This window comes from Bufo bufo, chromosome 3, assembly GCF_905171765.1.
Source record: "Bufo bufo chromosome 3, aBufBuf1.1, whole genome shotgun sequence".
NCBI lineage: Eukaryota > Metazoa > Chordata > Amphibia > Anura > Bufonidae > Bufo > Bufo bufo.
The window spans coordinates 87,839,005-87,860,420 of NC_053391.1; the positions used below are offsets into that span (position 1 = coordinate 87,839,005).

At 48.3% G+C, this 21,416-nt stretch overlaps 1 protein-coding gene across 2 annotated transcripts in view; it reads left to right on the plus strand.

Annotated features, from left to right (window-relative positions):
• Nucleotides 1-14,097: 14,097 nt before the first annotated feature.
• Nucleotides 14,098-21,416, plus strand: part of TBC1D23 (TBC1 domain family member 23) — a 76,671-nt gene continuing 69,352 nt past the window's right edge. Inside the window, exon 1 of one of the 2 annotated variants that reach the window (XM_040423299.1) lies at nucleotides 14,098-14,264. In XM_040423299.1, the coding sequence (XP_040279233.1) occupies nucleotides 14,173-14,264 (92 nt within the window). In that variant the 5' untranslated portion in view covers nucleotides 14,098-14,172. The remainder of the gene's footprint in view (nucleotides 14,265-21,416) is intronic. The other variant, XM_040423298.1, reaches the window with a different exon arrangement.

The following is a 21,416-nucleotide window of genomic DNA, read 5'->3' on the forward strand; positions in this document are numbered from 1 at the left end:
TTGTGACAAAAAATAAAAAGTTCTATGAACTCACTATGCCCATCAGCGAATACCTTAGGGTGTGTACTTTCCGAAATGGGGTCATTTGTGGGGTGTTTGTACTGTCTGGCCATTGTAGAACCTCAGGAAACATGACAGGTGCTCAGAAAGTCAGAGCTGCTTCAAAAAGCGGAAATTCACATTTTTGTACCATAGTTTGTAAACGCTATAACTTTTACCCAAACCATTTTTTTTTTACCCAAACATTTTTTTTTTATCAAAGACATGTAGAACTATTAATTTAGAGCAAAATTTCTATATGGATCTCGTTTTTTTTTTGCAAAATTTTACAACTGAAAGTGAAAAATGTCATTTTTTTGCAAAAAATCGTTAAATTTCGATTAATAACAAAAAAAGTAAAAATGTCAGCAGCAATGAAATACCACCAAATGAAAGCTCTATTAGTGAGAAGAAAAGGAGGTAAAATTCATTTGGGTGGTAAGTTGCATGACCGAGCAATAAACGGTGAAAGTAGTGTAGGTCAGAAGTGTAAAAAGTGGCCTGGTCTTTCAGGGTGTTTAAGCACTGGGGGCTGAAGTGGTTAAAGGGCTTCTGTCACCCCACTAAAGTCTTTTTTTTTTTTGGGCTAGTTAAATTACTTATATTGCGATATATGAAAATATAATGGTCTTACTTACTTTGAATCAGCAGTTTCTTCTAAAAACGAAGTTTTATAATATGTAAATTAGGTCTTTCAAGCCGCCCTACTTGCTGGTAGCAGCTGCAGAAAACCCCCCCCTCGTCGTGTTGATTGACAGGGCCAGCCGGGATCTCCTCCTCCGGCCAGCCCTGTCGGCATTTCAAAAATCGCGCGCCTGTGTTGATTCGGCGCAGGCGCTCTGAGATGAGGAGGCTCGTCTCCTCAGCACTCCCTCAGTGCGCCTGCGCCGATGACGTCTTCTATTTCGGTGATGTCATCGGCGCAGGCGCACTGAGGGAGTTCTGAGGAGGCGAGCCTCCTCATCTCAGAGCGCCTGCGCCGAATGAACACAGGCGCGCGATTTTTGAAATGCCGACAGGGCTGGCCGGAGGAGGAGATCCCGGCTGGCCCTGTCAATCAACACGACGAGGGGGCGGTTTTCTGCAGCTGCTACCAGCAAGTAGACGCCATACTTGCTGGTAGAGACCTAATTTACATATTATAAAACTTTGTTTTTAGAAGAAACTGCTTAATCAAAGTAAGTAAGACCATTATATTTTCATATATCGCAGTATAAGTAATTTAACTAGCCCAAAAAAAAAATTATGACTTTAGTGCGGTGACAGAAGCCCTTTAAGCAAACACCTTCAATTGCTTTTCAATAGCTTTTGCTTCCCTTACGTCCTAACCAGCAGCACAAGTGGGGAGTTCTCCCCTGTGAAACCAGTAGAACAGGTGGAATTTTTGATGACAATAAATTTCCTACCAAGTAATAATTAAATAATTAGTAAAACCCACCCCTATAAAGGGCAGACTGCCCATAATTCAGTGCTTTTTTTCTCCGTCCCTGTGGACAGTAGGACGGGTCAGGCCACGGCCTGTTACTTTAAAAATACTTTTACTTTTTGATCGATTTTTCCTACCGCTTGTCTGATGGGGTCCCCTCTGCTCATGGCGTTAATTCGCGATCCGCCGCACGCTGCACCTGCGGTAGCGGCAGTCAAGTCTACAGGGGCGGAGCCTATCAGCGCTCGGCCACCTACAGGGCTTGGATCGCCGGCGTCTCTTCGCCGGCTCCTGCTGCATGCTGCACGGCCGACAGGAGGTGCGTCATTGACGACTTCCGGTTTCGGCCAGCGTTGTTAAACTTAAAACGCAAGTGTATTTTAGTTATATGAGCCCTGCGGGCTGCATATTTAATGATATATATTATGTATATATGTTTTAAAAGCTTATATTCCTAGGGGAAAGATTAAGTGAGGCGGTGCTATCCAGAGGGGGCCGATCTAAGGTTAGGGGTGGAGCTATCCACCTATATAAGCCCACAACAAGAGGAGTACTTCCTCTTTCTGAGCAGAGAGCTAAGGCTACAGTTCTGTGCCTGCTAACTACTACTGAGAGCTAAAGCTACAGCCTGTGGCTACTACTTCTAAACTGAAAATGTATTTTCAGATGGCATCTCCTAACGGTGATCAGCGCGGTAAATCCGCCCACAAGCAGAGACATTTAGTATACGCTTCCTGCGAGATCCCAATGCCGGACTCCTAAGAGTACAATCGGTGTCCATCATGTCGTCCCCCTCTGTCGCAACCCACTGCAAGCGACATGTTTGGGTGGATGAAGGACTTCATGGGAAATTCTATTTCCGAAATTAAAAGCGCCCTCGCCTCAAAGAGACCAAGAGAATCATCTCCGGGTCCGATGCCTATGCTGGAAGCAATCTCCGTGGACGACCATTCCTCTTCTTCCTCTGACGACGAAGATTCACTGTTCCTGTTCCCAGCCGAGAAGACTCAAAGGCTTTTACGCTCCATCCGGTCAAGGGACCGTGATGTTGAGCAAGGGGAAGCTCCGCCATCTAGGGGTTAAGAACCTTCAAAGTGGACGAAAACCTTAAGAGTTTTATGCTTACGGAATGGAAACACCCAGAGAAGGGTCCAGTCCTCAATAACAGGTTTAAACTCATGTTTCCCCTCCAGGAATCGGAGTCTGACCATTGGGTACCGCCTCCAAAGGTTGACATGGCGATATCCAAACTGTCCAAAAGGACCCTAGTCCCATCAGATGACGGTAGTAATCTCCAGGACCCGTTAGACCGAAAGGTCGAATGCACCTTAAGGCGCAATTATTCTGCTGCTGCAGCCTCCGCGTCAGTAGCTGTCGCCTCCTCTGAGACCGCAGACTTTGTACGTTCCCGCATCCTAAGAATTCAGGCTGACCTAGAGGCCGGAGTAGCCAGAACGGACATTCTGGACCAATTTAAGACCCTCCTATTGGGAGCGGATTTTCTATGTGACGCCTCTGCGCAGCACTTGAAACTGGCTGAGAAAGGTATGGCGCTTTCTTCTGCCAGCCGTAGGCCCCTTTGGTTACGACCATGGGTCGCCGATAACACCTCCAAGTTCAACTTAAGTGGCCTACCCTATGAGCCAGGAAGGCTTTTTGGTTCTGAGCTAGATAAGCTCATGGAAAGCTTGGCAGATAAGAAAGGGAAAAATCAACAGTCCTTTCGGGGTCGCAGTAGGTCCAGAAACACAAGACATCAGGGCCCCTCGAGATCCCAGAGGCGTCAGGCGTCCTCCGGACCTATGACTCTCCCGCTTACCTTCTCCCTTCCCCTCCAGACACTCTGTGCAATCCTCCGGTCGGAGGTCGTTTAAGTTTTTTTCAGCAGACCTGGCTGCAAGAGATCCCGGACCAGTGGGTCCTAAATATAATTTTGTTCGGTTACACTATAGATTTCGTGTCTCCCCCTCAGGAGAAATTTGTGTTAACCCGACCTTTACCCCAAATCAAACAAAAGATCCTGGAGGACGCAGTCCTCCTTTACCTTCACAAAAAAGCCCTAGAGGAGGTTCCCTCCCACGAACGAGGGTGAGGGGTGTATTCCCCCATATTTCTAGTCCCAAAGCCTTCTGGAGACTGGCGCATGATAATACATCTGTGCTACCTAAATCGCTTCATAAGGCAGAAGCGCTTCAGAATGGAGACCATCCGTTCCTTAATCAATATTCTAAATCCCGGAGACCTCATGGTCACCATAGATCTAAAGGACGCTTATCTTCATGTCTCTATTCATCCAACTCACCGAAAGTTCCTAAGAGTTGCGGTCTCCATAAAAGGTGTGGTAAAGCATTACCAGTTTGCTGTTCTACCCTTTGGCATCTCTTCCGCTCCCCACACCTTTACCAAGGTTGTGGCTCCGGTTGTTGCCAAGCTCAGGCTTCAAGGACTAGAAATCGTGCCATATCTAGACGACTGGCTCTTAAAAGCTGCGTCTCTAGACGTTCTTCAGACCCATCTTCATCTGGCTCTTCAGACTCTCCAGCGGTTAGGCTGGCTGATAAATTGGGAAAAGTCCCAGATCCTGCCTTCCACTTCCAGGGTATTCCTGGGGTTTATCGTGGATTCTCAAAGGATGACTCTCTCTCTCTCCCCAGAAAGGAAAGATCGAGTCATAAGAGCTGCTCAGTTTCTCATGGCACCTCGTCGAGTGTCCATCAGAACACTTATGAAGATGTTGGGCCACATGTCAGCATCTGCAGAAGCAGTTCCTTGGGCCCTTTGGCACCTCCGTCCACTTCAAGAGGAAGTGTTAGCAGTCTGGAACCACAACCCAAAGGGGTTGGACAAGACTCACTCCCTGTCTGTCAAAGTCCGGTCCTCACTCAAATGGTGGAGGAACCTATTAGATGGAAGGTCCTTGATTCAACCTTGTTGGATCACGTTGACCACAGACGCCTCCCTTCTAGGTTGGGGAGCCCATCTGGAAGACAGTCCAGTACAAGGTATCTGGACTCCACAGGAGAGGCTTCTGTACGTCTAGCTCTTTATCACTTTGCTCCTCTCATCCGCGGAAAGGCGGTGAGAGTCAGTTCGGACAGCACGACTGTGGTCGCTTACATCAACAGACAGGGAGGTACGAGATCTCAACCTCTTCTCCACGAAGTTGGTCTAATTCTCTCTTGGGCAGAGCTCAGTCTATCCCACCTAGCCGCGGTTCACATCAGGGGAGATCTCAACATAGTTGCAGATCGACTCAGTCGGGGTCTACCAGTTCCAGGCGAATGGTCACTGAACAGAGACATCCTCTCCCAGATCACTCTATGTTGGGGTATTCCAGAGATCGACTTGATGGCGACACGGTTGAATGCGAAGGTGGACAAGTTCTGCTCCCTCTACAAGGAGGACAACCCCTTGGTGATAGACACTCTGTCCATTCCATGGAGGTTCAGGCTGGCATACATATTACCTCCACTTTCCATGATACCACATGTATTGACGAAAATCAGACAAGACCAGACCCCGGTCATTGCAATAATACCATTCTGGCAGAAGAGGTCTTAGTTCACCCAGCTCATGAAGATGAGTCAGGGCACATATTGGAGACTTCCCCTAATGCAGGACCTTGTGTATCAGGACACAGGCCCCTGCCTAGATCTGAGGAAACTCAATCTGACAGCCTGGAGATTGACAGGCCCCTACTAGAAGCTAGAGGGCTTTCTGTGGAGGTCTTGAGAACTATTTCACACTCCCGTGCGGAGTCTACAAACAAGGCGTACTCAAGAATTCACAAGATCTTTCTTCAGTGGTGTGCTGTTAAAGAGGTAGTACCCTCAGATCCTCCTCTTTCAGCTATTTTACAATTCCTGCAGGACGGCCTGGACAAGGGTCTAAGTCCGTCTACTCTCAGAGTCCACATCAGTGCTCTCTCTGCCTCTTTAGGTAGACCATTATCTCAAGACCCCCTACTCAGGAGGTTCGTCAAGGGAGCCGAAAGATTAAAACCTAGAATCCTGAGACCTATCCCTGAATAGGATTTATCCATTGTTCTAAAGGGGCTATCCTCTCCCCCCTTTGAACCCTTAGAGAATGTAGACCTTAAGTTTCTATCCTTAAAGGTCACATTTTTACTGGCCATAACATCGGCCAAAATGATTGGAGAATTACAGGCCCTAGCCGCCACTGAGCCTTATACCCTCTTTCTCCAGGACTCTGTCCTGTTGAGATTTCTACCGACCTTTTCTCCTAAGGTTCCCTCATTCGGTAACCGAAATCAGACTATCTCCCTGCCAGTCCTATGTCCTACTCCATCATCTCCTGAAGAGGAAGCCCTTCACTCCTTGGACATTTCCAGAAATCTAAAAATCTACCTGGACAGGACTGCGAACTTTAGGAAAGCGGAACACCTACTGCTCTCCTTTTCTGGTAAAAGCAAAGGTCTAAAAGCCTCCAAACCATCTCCAAGTAGATGGGTAAAGGAGGCAATCCGGGAAGCCTTTTTATCCCAAGGCTTGGCTCCTGCATCCTTTGTCACCGCCCACTCCACGAGGGCAATATCTACTTCTTTTGCGGAAAGAAATCTCGTTCCACTTGAACAGATTTGTGCTGCAGCTTCCTGGAGCTCCCACAGCACTTTCATTAGACACTATCGCCTAGACTCTAGGCGTTCGGAGGGGGTAACATTCGGACGTACCATTCTGTCTGCCGCCCTCTCATAAAAAAATAAAAATAAATAAGATTATACCTGGGAAAGGCCCTCCTAATTTGTTGGGTTACTTGCTAGGTCCCCACTTGTGCTGCTGGTTAGGACGTAAGGGAAGCGTTTATTTTTAACGTAAATTTGTTTTCCCTTAGTCCTAACAGCAGCACACAAATTTCCCACCCTTGTTTGTTTCTACTTGCTATAAAAGCACTGAATTATGGGCAGTCTGCCCTTTATAGGGGTGGGTTTTACTAATTATTTAATTATTACTTGGTAGGAAATTTATTCTCATCAAAAATTCCACCTGTCCTACTAGTTTCACAGGGGAGAACTCCTCACTTGTGCTGCTGTTAGGACTAAGGGAAAACAAATTTACGTTAAAAATTAACGCTTCAAGATAACGCGATGAGTTAAGAAATTTGAGTTAAGAGTTTGTGTGTTAACCCTACTACATCTGTATGTATAGAATAACTGTTGCAAACTTGAAGAAGCCATAATATATAACACAAGGCTGAAATTGGTTTCTTATTTGTCAGTTTCTTATTCACATCATTTGTATTTTCCATTTTTCTTAAATGGGTTATCCAATATCATAAACAGATGCCCCCCCCCATAAGCCGGGCCCCTCACACGGAATATACTTACCCCGCCCCCCACACCGCTCCTGGTCCCCGCACCGCTGCTTCTCCCTGTGCACAGATGAAAACATCCGGTGTCGGGGGGGGGGAGCAGCCAATGGAAGGTGGGAACGGGGACGAGCCTCCCTAGCGTCACCTGCAATTCTAGAGAAGCTCATCCCCATTCCCGCCTGCCATTGGTTGCTCCCCCCCAACATCGGATGTTTTCATCTGTGCACAGGCAGAAGCGGCGGCACGGGGACCAGGAGTGGCGCAGGGAGCGAGGTAAGTATGATCTATGTGAGGGGTCCGGCACATGGGGGGCTGTTTATGACATTGGATAACCCCTTTAATGACTTGAACACCACTTTCACGAGTAAAAAAGTAAGTTGCAGTGAGCTGTCCTGAAGTAAAATCAGTTAAAAGCGTCGTGAAAACAGAAAAGACTGGCACACAAATGGGCATCAAAGTTGGCACAAAACAGTGTGAGTTAAAGGGTTAAATTAATTCGAGCCACTGATCTTTCACTATGAATATACACAAGAACTGGCATCAGAGTGGGCAGTCGGACACTTTTCGCTCATTTGAATGACTAATTGGTGTTTTTAAAGGGTTAAATGACCTGGGGCCACTGATCTCACACTGCCAACATACAGAGGGCAATACCCCGCATCATATGCAGTTGAGTTCAGAGTGAGATCAGTGGCCTCAATTAATTTAACCCTTTAAAACACCAGTTACTTATTCAAATCAGTGAAAAGTGTCCATCTGCCTATTTTGATGCCAGTTCTTGTGCCAAGAACCTGTTATGGCCAGGCTGACCCCAACTGCATACGATACAGGGCACGACCCTTTGTATGGTAGCAGTGGCCCGAATTCAACTTTGTGCCAACTTTGATGCACATTTGTGTGCCAGTCATTTCTGTTTTCATGCCGCATTCAACTGTTTTTACTTCAGGACAGCTCAATGCAACTTAAAGGGGTTCTTCGGGAATAAATAAAATAAAATGACTGAAAATACTTAAATATTACTTTACTATAAATATATTCCCAAATACCTACCATTAGTTATTGTTGAAGCTGCTTTCAATTAAAGCATTTAAGATACACTCTGGTGCTCCAAATCAAGGTACCCCAAGGGGTCAATATCCACGCGTGGTAGAGACAGACACTGACACAGGTGGGTCAAAGACAATCTCTCTTTCTTTTTTTTATTACAGTAAGTTTAAGCAGTTGATATATGTTCAGGGATGGCGTTCCTCCACTGAAGCCCAGGCATTGTTTCATTGGCTAAAAAGGTAAGAAGAAAAGAGATAACACTTGGCATCTGCGCATTGTGCACTATCTTACATACTTTGGTATGTGAACTAACGTAAACATCTGTGTGCCAGCGCCATATTGTAATGGCTTCTCACTATCAATACTGCATAAGTCATATGTGACACCTCAAGGAGGAGCTTTTATAGGCACTGGATATATATATCATCTAACTAATTGGCTTAAGCATTCTTCTAGAGTCCATACATCAATCTTGACACATCTGTGTGGAGAATAGTGTTGAGCGAAAATATTCGAATTACGAATATTTATCGCGAATATTGCAACTTCGAGAATTCGCGGATATTTCGAATATAGTGCTATATATTCATTTTTTTCGAATATTCGTCATTTTTTTCCATCTGAAGTTATGATTCCTCCCTGCTTAAGTTGCTTGTCAACCTTAGCAGGGAGGAATCATGACTTCAGATGGAAAAAAAATGAAGAATATTCTAAAAAACTAATATATAGCACTATATTCAATTTAGTACTATAGATTTGTTTTTGACCCACGCCTGTATTGATCGCGTAATATTCGCATATTATGCGATCATTACCTTGACGATTTTTTGAATATCGCGAATTCGAATATGACTCCTGCCGCTCATCACTAGTGGAGAAGAGAGGGGCCTCTGCAGCTTCGTTCCCCCTCCTTTCTTTCTGCAGTGTTGAATAAACAGGCAGCTTGAAGCGAAGGGGGAGGGGAGGCACTTGTGATATGGAAGAGGCAGTTTCAAGCAGCTACATAGAAATCACCTGGTTACGTAGTCCTTGAAACAGAATGATATTCACATCTCTATCATTATAATGGCTCGTTTTGTCTAGGGTGCGGTGCAGTCATCAGGGGAAATAAAATGGCAGCTGTCCTATTACTACACATAAAACCTGTCCTAATCACAGGGGAGGAAAAGTTTCTTCACCACACTGAGGTAAAGAGCTGCCTCATCCTCCTCTCTGCTCTGCTCGTCAGGAATTATGATTAATACAGGTTAATATGATCTTCAGCTGAATCGCTGTAGAAATGGAGTTCATGAGAAGACATGAAGTACAGAGACACAGATTGGGGGTAATGAGCAGCAGTCTTCATTACCACAGCCCCACATTACCAAAGTCTACCCTGTCCACGTGGCTCTCCCATAGAAATGAATGGAAGGCACTGTGCATGTGCGTTGCACCCTCCGTCGCTTTGCAAGCTTCATTCTATTAGATGTTGGGGGTGTATCCTACCAATGTCCAAGATGAGACAGACAACCCCTTTAATTTTTACTAGCAAAAAGTTCTACTCAAATTTCAATGAAGAAAAACAAAAATTACAAAAGATATAAGAAACCAACGTCTGCCTAGTATATATGAGGTATGTGCGAATGAGTTATACTTTGTTAATGTTATCTTTTTATGTGTAAGTTTTTTTTTCACCCATAGGCATTTTCGTCTTCACTCTTACCACCTGGTGTTAATGATTCCTAACATGCAATTTGGTGACTGAAATCTGTTTTCATGGGTAATCCTACCGCTTCCCCCTTGGATTTAAGGCTATGGGGGAGATTTATTAAAACTGGTGTAAAGGAAAACTGGCTTACTTGCCCGTAGCAACCAATCAGATTCCACCTTTCAATTTTCAGAGCTCTATTGGAAAATGAAAGGTGGAATCTGATTCGTTGCTCTGGGCAACTGAGCCTGTTCTACTTTACACTAGTTTTGATAAATCTCATCGTCAGCAGATTTGTCCCTATGAAACTATCTGACCTGTTAAATGTGCACTTGGCAGCTGAACACATCTGTGTTGGTCCCATGTTCTTATGTGCCCGCATTACTGAGAAATATGATGTTTTAACCGCCTCCGGACCGCCTAACGCAGGATCGCGTTCTGGAGGCGGCAGCCCTGCGCAGAGTCATGCATATACGCGTCCTCTCGCGAGACGCGAGATTTCCTGTGAACGCGCGCACACAGGCGCGCACGTTCACAGGATCGGAAGGTAAGCGAGTGGATCTCCAGCCTGCCAGCGGCGATCGTTCGCTGGCAGGCTGGAGATGTGATTTTTTTAACCCCTAACAGGTATATTAGACGCTGTTTTGATAACAGCGTCTAATATACCTGCTACCTGGTCCTCTGGTGGTCCCTTTTGTTTGGATCGACCACCAGAGGACACAGGTAGCTCAGCAATATGTAGCACCAAACACCACCACACTACACCCCCCCTGTCACTTATTAACCCCTTATTCACCCCTGATCACCCCATATAGACTCCCTGATCACCCCCCTGTCATTGATCACCCCCCTGTCATTGATCACCCCCCTGTAAGGCTCCATTCAGACGTCCGTATGATTTTTACGGATCCACTGATACATGGATCGGATCCGCAAAACACATACGGACGTCTGAATGGAGCCTTACAGGGGGGTGATCAATGACAGGGGGGTGATCACCCCATATAGACTCCCTGATCACCCCCCTGTCATTGATCACCCCCCTGTAAGGCTGCATTCAGATGTCCGTATGTTTTTTACGGATCCACAAAACACATACAGACGTCTGAATGGAGCCTTACAGGGGGGTGATCACCCCATATAGACTCCCTGATTACCCCCCTGTCATTGATCACCCCCCTGTAAGGCTGCATTCAGATGTCCGTATTTTTTTTACGGATCCACGGATACATGGATCGGATCCACAAAACCCATACGGACATCTGAATGGAGCCTTATAGGGGGGTGATCAATGACAGGGGGGTGATCACCCCATATAGACTCCCTGATCACCCCCCTGTCATTGATCACCCCCCTGTCATTGATCACCCCCCTGTCATTGATCACCCCCCTGTAAGGCTGCATTCAGATGTCCGTATGTTTTTTACGGATCCACGGACACATTGATCGGATCCGCAAAACACATACGGACATCTGAATGGAGCCTTATAGGGGGGTGATCAATGACAGGGGGGTGATCACCCCATATAGACTCCCTGATCACCCCCCTGTCATTGATCACCCCCCTGTCATTGATCACCCCCCTGTAAGGCTCCATTCAGACATTTTTTTGGCCCAAGTTAGCGGAAATTATTTTTTTTTTTCTTACAAAGTCTCATATTCCACTAACTTGTGTCAAAAAATAAAATCTCACATGAACTCACCATACCTCTCACGGAATCCAAATGCGTAAATTTTTTTAGACATTTATATTCCAGACTTCTTCTCACGCTTTAGGGCCCCTAGAATGCCAGGGCAGTATAAATACCCCACATGTGACCCCATTTCGGAAAGAAGACACCCCAAGGTATTCGCTGAGGGGCATATTGAGTCCATGAAAGATTGAAATTTTTGTCCCAAGTTAGCGGAAAGGGAGACTTTGTGAGAAAAAAAAATTAAAAAATCAATTTCCGCTAACTTGTGCCAAAAAAAAAAAATTTCTATGAACTCGCCATGCCCCTCATTGAATACCTTGGGGTGTCTTCTTTCCAAAATGGGGTCACATGTGGGGTATTTATACTGCCCTGGCTTTTTAGGGCCCCTAAAGCGTGAGAAGTCTGGGATCCAAATGTCTAAAAATGCCCTCATAAAAGGAATGTGGGCCCCTTTGCGCATCTAGGCTGCAGAAAAGTGTCACACATGTGGTATCGCCGTACTCAGGAGAAGTTGGGCAATGTGTTTTGGGGTGTCATTTTACATATACCCATGCTGGGTGAGATAAATATCTTGGTCAAATGCCAACTTTGTATAAAAAATGGGAAAAGTTGTCTTTTGCCGAGATATTTCTCTCACCCAGCATGAGTATATGTAAATGACACCCCAAAACACATTGCCCAACTTCTCCTGAATACGGCGATACCACATGTGTGACACTTTTTTGCAGCCTAGGTGGGCAAAGGGGCCCACATTCCAAAGAGCACCTTTCGGATTTCACAGGTCATTTACCTACTTACCACACATTAGGGCCCCTAGAATGCCAGGGCAGTATAACTACCCCACAAGTGACCCCATTTTGGAAAGAAGACACCCCAAGGTATTCCGTGAGGGGCAGGGCGAGTTCCTAGAATTTTTTATTTTTTGTCACAAGTTAGCGGAAAATGATGATTTTTTTTCTTACAAAGTCTCATATTCCACTAACTTGTGACAAAAAATAAAAACTTCCATGAACTCACTATGCCCATCAGCGAATACCTTGGGGTGTCTTCTTTCCAAAATGGGGTCACTTGTGGGGTAGTTATACTGCCCTGGGATTCTAGGGGCCCTAATGTGTGGTAAGTAGTTTGAAATAAAAATCAGTAAAAAATGGCCGGTGAAATCCGAAAGGTGCTCTTTGGAATGTGGGCCCCTTTGCCCACCTAGGCTGCAAAACAGTGTCACACATGTGGTATCTCCGTACTCAGTAGAAGTTGGGCAATGTGTATTGGGGTGTCATTTTACATATACCCATGCTGGGTGAGAGAAATATCTTGGCAAAAGACAACTTTTCCCATTTTTTTTATACAAAGTTGGCATTTGACCAAGATATTTATCTTACCCAGCATGGGTATATGTAAAATGACACCCCAAAACACATTGCCCAACTTCTCCTGAGTACGGAGATACCACATGTGTGACACTTTTTTGCAGCCTAGGTGGGCAAAGGGGCCCACATTCCAAAGAGCACCTTTCGGATTTCACCGGCCAATTTTTACAGATTTTGATTTCAAACTACTTACCACACATTTGGGCCCCTAGAATCCCAGGGCAGTATAACTACCCCACAAGTGACCCCATTTTGGAAAGAAGACACCCCAAGGTATTCCGTGAGGGGCATGGCGAGTTCATAGAAGTTTTTCTTTTTTGTCACAAGTTAGTGGAATATGAGACTTTGTAAGAAAAAAAAAATCATCATTTTCCACTAACTTGTGACAAAAAATAAAAAGTTCTATGAACTCACTATGCCCATCAGCGAATACCTTAGGGTGTCTACTTTCCGAAATGGGGTCATTTGTGGAGTGTTTGTACTGTCTGGGCATTGTAGAACCTCAGGAAACATGACAGGTGCTCAGAAAGTCAGAGCTGCTTCAAAAAGCGGAAATTCACAGTTTTGTACCATAGTTTGTAAACGCTATAACTTTTACCCAAACCATTTTTTTTTTACCCAAACATTTTTTTTTAATCAAAGACATGTAGAACAATAAATTGTGAGAAAAATTTATATATGGATGTCGTTTTTTTTGCAAAATTTTACAACTGAAAGTGAAAAATGTCATTTTTTTGCAAAAAAATCGTTAAATTTCGATTAATAACAAAAAAAGTTAAAAATGTCAGCAGCAATGAAATACCACCAAATGAAAGCTCTATTAGTGAGAAGAAAAGGAGGTAAAATTCATTTGGGTGGTAAGTTGCATGACCGAGCAATAAACGGTGAAAGTAGTGTAGGTCAGAAGTGTAAAAAGTGGCCTGGTCATTAAGGGTGTTTAAGCACTGGGGGCTGAGGTGGTTAATATATGCAAATGAACCTCTAGGAGCAACAGGGGTGTTACCATTACTCCTAAAGGCTCTACTGTCCTCCACTTTAATTGACAGGTCCAGGTGTGTTGACATTTTCACTGCCTGGCCCCGTCAATCAAAGTGCAGAGGGCGGGCATTTGGCGAGACACCAGAGCCTCTAGGTGTAATGACAACGCCCCTGTTGCTCCTAGAGGCTCATTTGCATATATTTAAACATAATTTTTCTCAGCAATGTGGACACATATGAACATGGGACCAACACAGATGTCTTCAGTTGCCAAGTGCACATGTAACAGGTCAGCCAGTGTCATAGGTACAAATCTGCTGATAGATGTCCTTTTAAACTTTATGTATATGTCACACGTTAATGATTAAAACGTTGCCTTACAGTCCAATCCTAAAAGCAAACCGGTAATTGTCATTCATGAGCCCCATGACCCCTCTGAGAACCCGTACAGTGCATGTTGCGCGCGTTCACGACTACATACGGCTGCTGTCCTGTCAGCCTGTGTCGTATTCCATGTAATATCAGCTCACATCAGGACTTCACGGCCCCAGCTGGGTGCTTTTCGCTGCTTTACGGCTGAGTGACGTGGAACGTCAACACTGAAACATGGCTGAGCCCGGGGAATTGTCTCCGCTGTCCTCTCCCTCCCCACCACTGTCATCCCCGGGAGCTGGAGACGAAGAGGAGACCGACATCTGGTGAGGGGACTGCGGGGAAGGGGCTGGAGGGTTATTATCGGGTGTGAATAGTTCCGGGGTAGGAGGGAGCGGGCACAGCTGATCATGGGACCCGGACTTGGAGGACTGCTGCTGGGAGAAGCTGTGGAGGCAGGAGGGACCGGGGTGGGAGAGGCTGGAGAGGTCTGTACTGGTACCTGGAGAGCGGGCATAGCCGGACACTATGGGATGGGGGGACTAGGAGAGATGGCATAGCCGGACACTATGGGATGGGGGGACTAGGAGAGATGGCATAGCCGGACACTATGGGATGGGGGGACTAGGAGAGATGGCATAGCCGGACACTATGGGATGGGGGGACTAGGAGAGATGGCATAGCCGGACACTATGGGATGGGGGGACTAGGAGAGATGGCATAGCCGGACACTATGGGATGGGGGGACTAGGAGAGCTGGTATAGCCGGACACTGACACTATGGGATGGGGAGACTAGGAGAGATGGCATAGCCGGACACTATGGGATGGGGGGACTAGGAGAGATGGCATAGCCGGACACTATGGGATGGGGGGACTAGGAGAGATGGTATAGCCGGACACTGACACTATGGGATGGGGAGACTAGGAGAGATGGCATAGCCGGACACTATGGGATGGGGGGACTAGAAGAGATGGCATAGCCGGACACTATGGGATGGGGGGACTAGGAGAGATGGCAAAGCCGGACACTATGGGATGGGGGGACTAGGAGAGATGGCATAGCCGGACACTATGGGATGGGGGGACTAGGAGAGATGGTATAGCCGGACACTGACACTATGGGATGGGGAGACTAGGAGAGATGGCATAGCCGGACACTATGGGATGGGGGGACTAGAAGAGATGGCATAGCCGGACACTATGGGATGGGGGGACTAGGAGAGATGGCATAGCCGGACACTATGGGATGGGGGGACTAGGAGAGCTGGCATAGCCGGACACTATGGGATGGGGGGACTAGGAGAGCTGGCATAGCCGGACACTATGGGATGGGGGGACTAGGAGAGATGGCATAGCCGGACACTATGGGATGGGGGGACTAGGAGAGATGGCATAGACGGACACTATGGGATGGGGGGACTAGGAGAGATGGCATAGCCGGACACTATGGAATGGGGGGACTAGGAGAGATGGCATAGCCGGACACTGACACTATGGGATGGGGGGGACTAGGAGAGATGGCATAGCCGGACACTATGGGATGGGGGGACTAGGAGAGATGGCATAGCCGGACACTATGGGATGGGGGGACTAGGAGAGATGGCATAGCCGGACACTATGGGATGGGGGGACTAGGAGAGATGGCATAGCCGGACACTATGGGATGGGGGGACTAGGAGAGATGGTATAGCCGGACACTGACACTATGGGATGGGGAGACTAGGAGAGATGGCATAGCCGGACACTATGGGATGGGGGGACTAGAAGAGATGGCATAGCCGGACACTATGGGATGGGGGAGACTAGGAGAGATGGCATAGCCGGACACTGACACTATGGGATGGGGGGACTAGGAGAGATGGCATAGCCGGACACTATGGGTGGGGGGACTAGGAGAGATGGCATAGCCGGACACTATGGGATGGGGGGACTAGGAGAGATGGCATAGCCGGACACTATGGGATGGGGGGACTAGGAGAGATGGCATAGCCGGACACTATGGGATGGGGGGACTAGGAGAGATGGCATAGCCGGACACTATGGGATGGGGGGACTAGGAGAGATGGCATAGCCGGACACTATGGGATGGGGGGACTAGGAGAGATGGCATAGCCGGACACTATGGGATGGGGGGACTAGGAGAGCTGGTATAGCCGGACACTGACACTATGGGATGGGGAGACTAGGAGAGATGGCATAGCCGGACACTATGGGATGGGGGGACTAGGAGAGATGGCATAGCCGGACACTATGGGATGGGGGGACTAGGAGAGATGGTATAGCCGGACACTGACACTATGGGATGGGGAGACTAGGAGAGATGGCATAGCCGGACACTATGGGATGGGGGGACTAGAAGAGATGGCATAGCCGGACACTATGGGATGGGGGGACTAGGAGAGATGGCAAAGCCGGACACTATGGGATGGGGGGACTAGGAGAGATGGCATAGCCGGACACTATGGGATGGGGGGACTAGGAGAGATGGTATAGCCGGACACTGACACTATGGGATGGGGAGACTAGGAGAGATGGCATAGCCGGACACTATGGGATGGGGGGACTAGAAGAGATGGCATAGCCGGACACTATGGGATGGGGGGACTAGGAGAGATGGCATAGCCGGACACTATGGGATGGGGGGACTAGGAGAGCTGGCATAGCCGGACACTATGGGATGGGGGGACTAGGAGAGCTGGCATAGCCGGACACTATGGGATGGGGGGACTAGGAGAGATGGCATAGCCGGACACTATGGGATGGGGGGACTAGGAGAGATGGCATAGACGGACACTATGGGATGGGGGGACTAGGAGAGATGGCATAGCCGGACACTATGGAATGGGGGGACTAGGAGAGATGGCATAGCCGGACACTGACACTATGGGATGGGGGGGACTAGGAGAGATGGCATAGCCGGACACTATGGGATGGGGGGGACTAGGAGAGATGGCATAGCCGGACACTATGGGATGGGGGGACTAGGAGAGATGGCATAGCCGGACACTATGGGATGGGGGGACTAGGAGAGATGGCATAGCCGGACACTATGGGATGGGGGGACTAGGAGAGATGGTATAGCCGGACACTGACACTATGGGATGGGGAGACTAGGAGAGATGGCATAGCCGGACACTATGGGATGGGGGGACTAGAAGAGATGGCATAGCCGGACACTATGGGATGGGGGAGACTAGGAGAGATGGCATAGCCGGACACTGACACTATGGGATGGGGGGACTAGGAGAGATGGCATAGCCGGACACTATGGGTGGGGGGACTAGGAGAGATGGCATAGCCGGACACTATGGGATGGGGGGACTAGGAGAGATGGCATAGCCGGACACTATGGGATGGGGGGGACTAGGAGAGCGGGCATAGCCGGACACTGACACTATGGGATGGGGGGACTAGGAGAGATGGCATAGCCGGACACTATGGGTGGGGGGACTAGGAGAGATGGCATAGCCGGACACTATGGGATGGGGGGGGACTAGGAGAGATGGCATAGCCGGACACTATGGGATGGGGGGACTAGGAGAGCTGGTATAGCCGGACACTGACACTATGGGATGGGGAGACTAGGAGAGATGGCATAGCCGGACACTATGGGATGGGGGGACTAGGAGAGATGGCATAGCCGGACACTATGGGATGGGGGGACTAGGAGAGATGGCATAGCCGGACACTATGGGATGGGGGGGACTAGGAGAGCTGGCATAGCCTGACACTATGGGATGGGGGGACTAGGAGAGATGGCATAGCCGGACACTATGGGATGGGGGGACTAGGAGAGATGGCATAGCCGGACACTATGGGATGGGGGGGACTAGGAGAGATGGCATAGCCGGACACTATGGGATGGGGGGGACTAGGAGAGCTGGCATAGCCGGACACTGACACTATGGGATGGGGGGACTAGGAGAGATGGCATAGCCGGACACTATGGGATGGGGGGACTAGGAGAGATGGCATAGCCGGACACTATGGGATGGGGGGACTAGGAGAGATGGCATAGCCGGACACTATGGGATGGGGGGACTAGGAGAGCTGGTATAGCCGGACACTGACACTATGGGATGGGGAGACTAGGAGAACGGGTATAGCCGGACACTGACACTATGGGATGGGGAGACTAGGAGAGCTGGCAAAGCCGGACACTATGGGATGGGGGGGACTAGGAGAGCTGGCATAGCCGGACACTGACACTATGGGATGGGGGGACTAGGAGAGATGGCATAGCCGGACACTATGGGATGGGGGGACTAGGAGAGATGGCATAGCCGGACACTATGGGATGGGGGGACTAGGAGAGATGGCATAGCCGGACACTATGGGATGGGGAGACTAGGAGAGATGGCATAGCCGGACACTATGGGATGGGGGGACTAGGAGAGCTGGTATAGCCGGACACTGACACTATGGGATGGGGAGACTAGGAGAACGGGTATAGCCGGACACTGACACTATGGGATGGGGAGACTAGGAGAGCTGGCAAAGCCGGACACTGACACTATGGGATGGGGGGACTAGGAGAGCTGGCAAAGCCGGACACTATGGGATGGTGAGACTAGGAGAGCGGGCATAGCCGGACACTATGGGATGGGGGGACTAGGAGAGCGGGCATAGCCTGACACTATGGGATGGGGAGACTAGGAGAGCGGGCATAGCCGGACACTATGGGATGGGGGGACTAGGAGAGATGGTATAGCCGGACACTATGGGATGGGGAGACTAGGAGAGATGGTATAGCCGGACACTATGGGATGGGGGGACTAGGAGAGCTGGTATAGCCGGACACTGACACTATGGGATGGGGAGACTAGGAGAGATGGCATAGCCGGACACTGACACTATGGGATGGGGGGACTAGGAGAGCTGGCAAAGCCGGACACTATGGGATGGTGAGACTAGGAGAGCGGGCATAGCCGGACACTATGGGATGGGGGGACTAGGAGAGCGGGCATAGCCTGACACTATGGGATGGGGGGACTAGGAGAGCTGGCATAGCCGGACACTGACACTATGGGATGGGGAGACTAGGAGAACGGGCACCTTGGTATAATATCCTGAGTACTGGCAGTGTGAGGAGGCAGGACTGGGAGACTTGGGCCTAGGCGGGCTGGCGGCATGGAACTTGGGGAATTGCTACATAAAGGCTATGGACACCTTTTAGGGCAATTTTTTATTTATTTTTTATGATTGCATTTTACTCATTTTAGGCTAAAATCATTTTTTAATTGGTCTTTGTTTAAAAAAAATATATATTAAGCAGTTTTTTTAAATATATATATGGGGTTAAAATACCGTCAGCTGACAGCTCATGTGAAACTTTATCTCTGATCTCCTGAACTCATTATAGCTTAGGCTACTTTCACACTAGCTTTTTAGTTTTCTAGTATTGAGATCCGTCATAGGGGCTTAATACCGGGAAAAAACGCTTCAGTTTTGTCCCCATTCATTGTCATTGGAATGCATTTCAGTTTAGTTGCGTTCCCAGACTGGATAGCAACATGTTGTAGTTTGCTTTCCGTCGTGGGATGCGGAGCAAGACAATGCAAGTCAATGGGGATGGATCCGTTTTTTCTGCCACAATAAAAAACTGATCTGTCCCCCATTGACTTTCAATGGAGTTCATGTTACAGATAACACAATCGGATCCGTTCATAACGGATGCAGACGGTTGTATTATCAGTAACCGAAGAGTTTTTGCTAAACCCTGCCGGATCAAGCAAAAACGCTAGTGTGAAAGTAGCCTTAGGGTACTTTCACACTAGCGGCAGGACGGATCCCACAGGCTGTTCACCCTGTCGGATCTGTCCTGCTGCTATTTCGCCGGACCGCCGCTCCGTCCCCTATAGTCAATGGGGACAGAGCTGCAGCACGGCGAAATAGCGGCAGGACGTATCCAACAGGGTGAACAGCCTGTCGGATCCGTCCTGCTGCTAGTGTGAAAGTAGCCAAAAACGGGTTTTCTGAGTTTTTTTTTTTTTTTTTTACTGATTACTTATCCTCTGGATAGGTCATCAATATCGGATTAGTGGGGGGTCCGACACCCGGGACCCCCACCGATGAGCTGTTTGAGAAGACAGCACCTGTGAGCGCTCCGGCACTCTCTCAGCTTTTCCTAGGCTGTGACATCACGTTCATCGGTCACATGACCTAGGCGCAGCTCAGCCCCATAGAAGTGAATGGGGATGAGCTGCAATACCGAGCACAGCCACTAAACCATGTACGGCGCTGTGTTTGTTAAGCTGTGAGAAGGCCGCAGTGCTCACAGGAGCTAATCGGCTGGGGTCCCAGGTGTCGGACCCACACAGACCTAATACTGATAACCTATCCTGAGGATAAGTCATAAATATCTTTTCCTGGACAATCCCTTTAATACATTGCTTTACTTCCTGTACACTGGGTGTCGACTTTGATCATTGTGCAGTCTTAAAACACATTAGTGATGACTAGAGAGTTAATCATTATGTGAGCGCAGTCTTCGGCTCCATGCACTTGGCTGTATTCTGGATCTTTGATGTCCGGGTCGGTAATTCAGAGGTTATACAGGCCGTGCTCTGCCTCCTGATCCATCATATACATGGATACGGGGCTTAAAGGAGTATTCCACTTATAGCATGTTATCCCCTATACACAGGATGTGGAGTAAGTATTAGATCAGTGGGGGTCTGACCACCGGAACCCACCAGTCACGAAAACGGGGACCCCATACCCTGAAATGAAAGGATCGGCTGTACTGTCCCAGTCATTGCCAGAGATAGCCAAGCACAGCGCTCACCTCTCTATAGCCCCCTATAGAGAATGAATGGAGTGGCAGCCGCGGTACGGAGCCCCCATTCTCATGATCCTGTGGACAGGGCATAACCTGTTAGAACTGTAATACCCCTGCAAAGGGGTTGTCCGAGTTAAGAAAAAACAAAACAAAACTGGTGACAGGCAGGGATGGCGTTAAAAATAATATGTTTTACTCATTGGTTCACACCCGCCGCTGTAGCCATGACATCATCATCTTGGCTGCAGCAGTGGTGCCTGTACACGGACACGTCGCCACTGCAGCCATGTAAATCAAGCACGGCCAATAGGACTGGAGGGGGGGGGGGGGGGTGAACCGATATAACTTCTTTTGTTTTTTTGGACACCGTGCCCGCCTTTCTCCATTTTTTTTATTTTTTGTTAACTTGGACAACTGCTTTCAGGTACAATACATAGCCTCTCGGATACGGGTCTGCGTATGTGCCTCTGTTTTACGCATGAGCCCACAAACTGGCCATAGACGGTATGTTTCTCTGCCAATCCTATTCTGTTGTCAGTACCGAATAGTCAGCGCTTCTATGTTGCCAGAAAGCCCGACCTTTTCCATCCAGTCCGATCCTGCACCCTCCCCGATTTAAGTAGTCTCTTCCCTATTTTTAAATGATATTCACACTGGGCTAAACCATGCGTCGATGTATATGGGGGAGCAGGGGC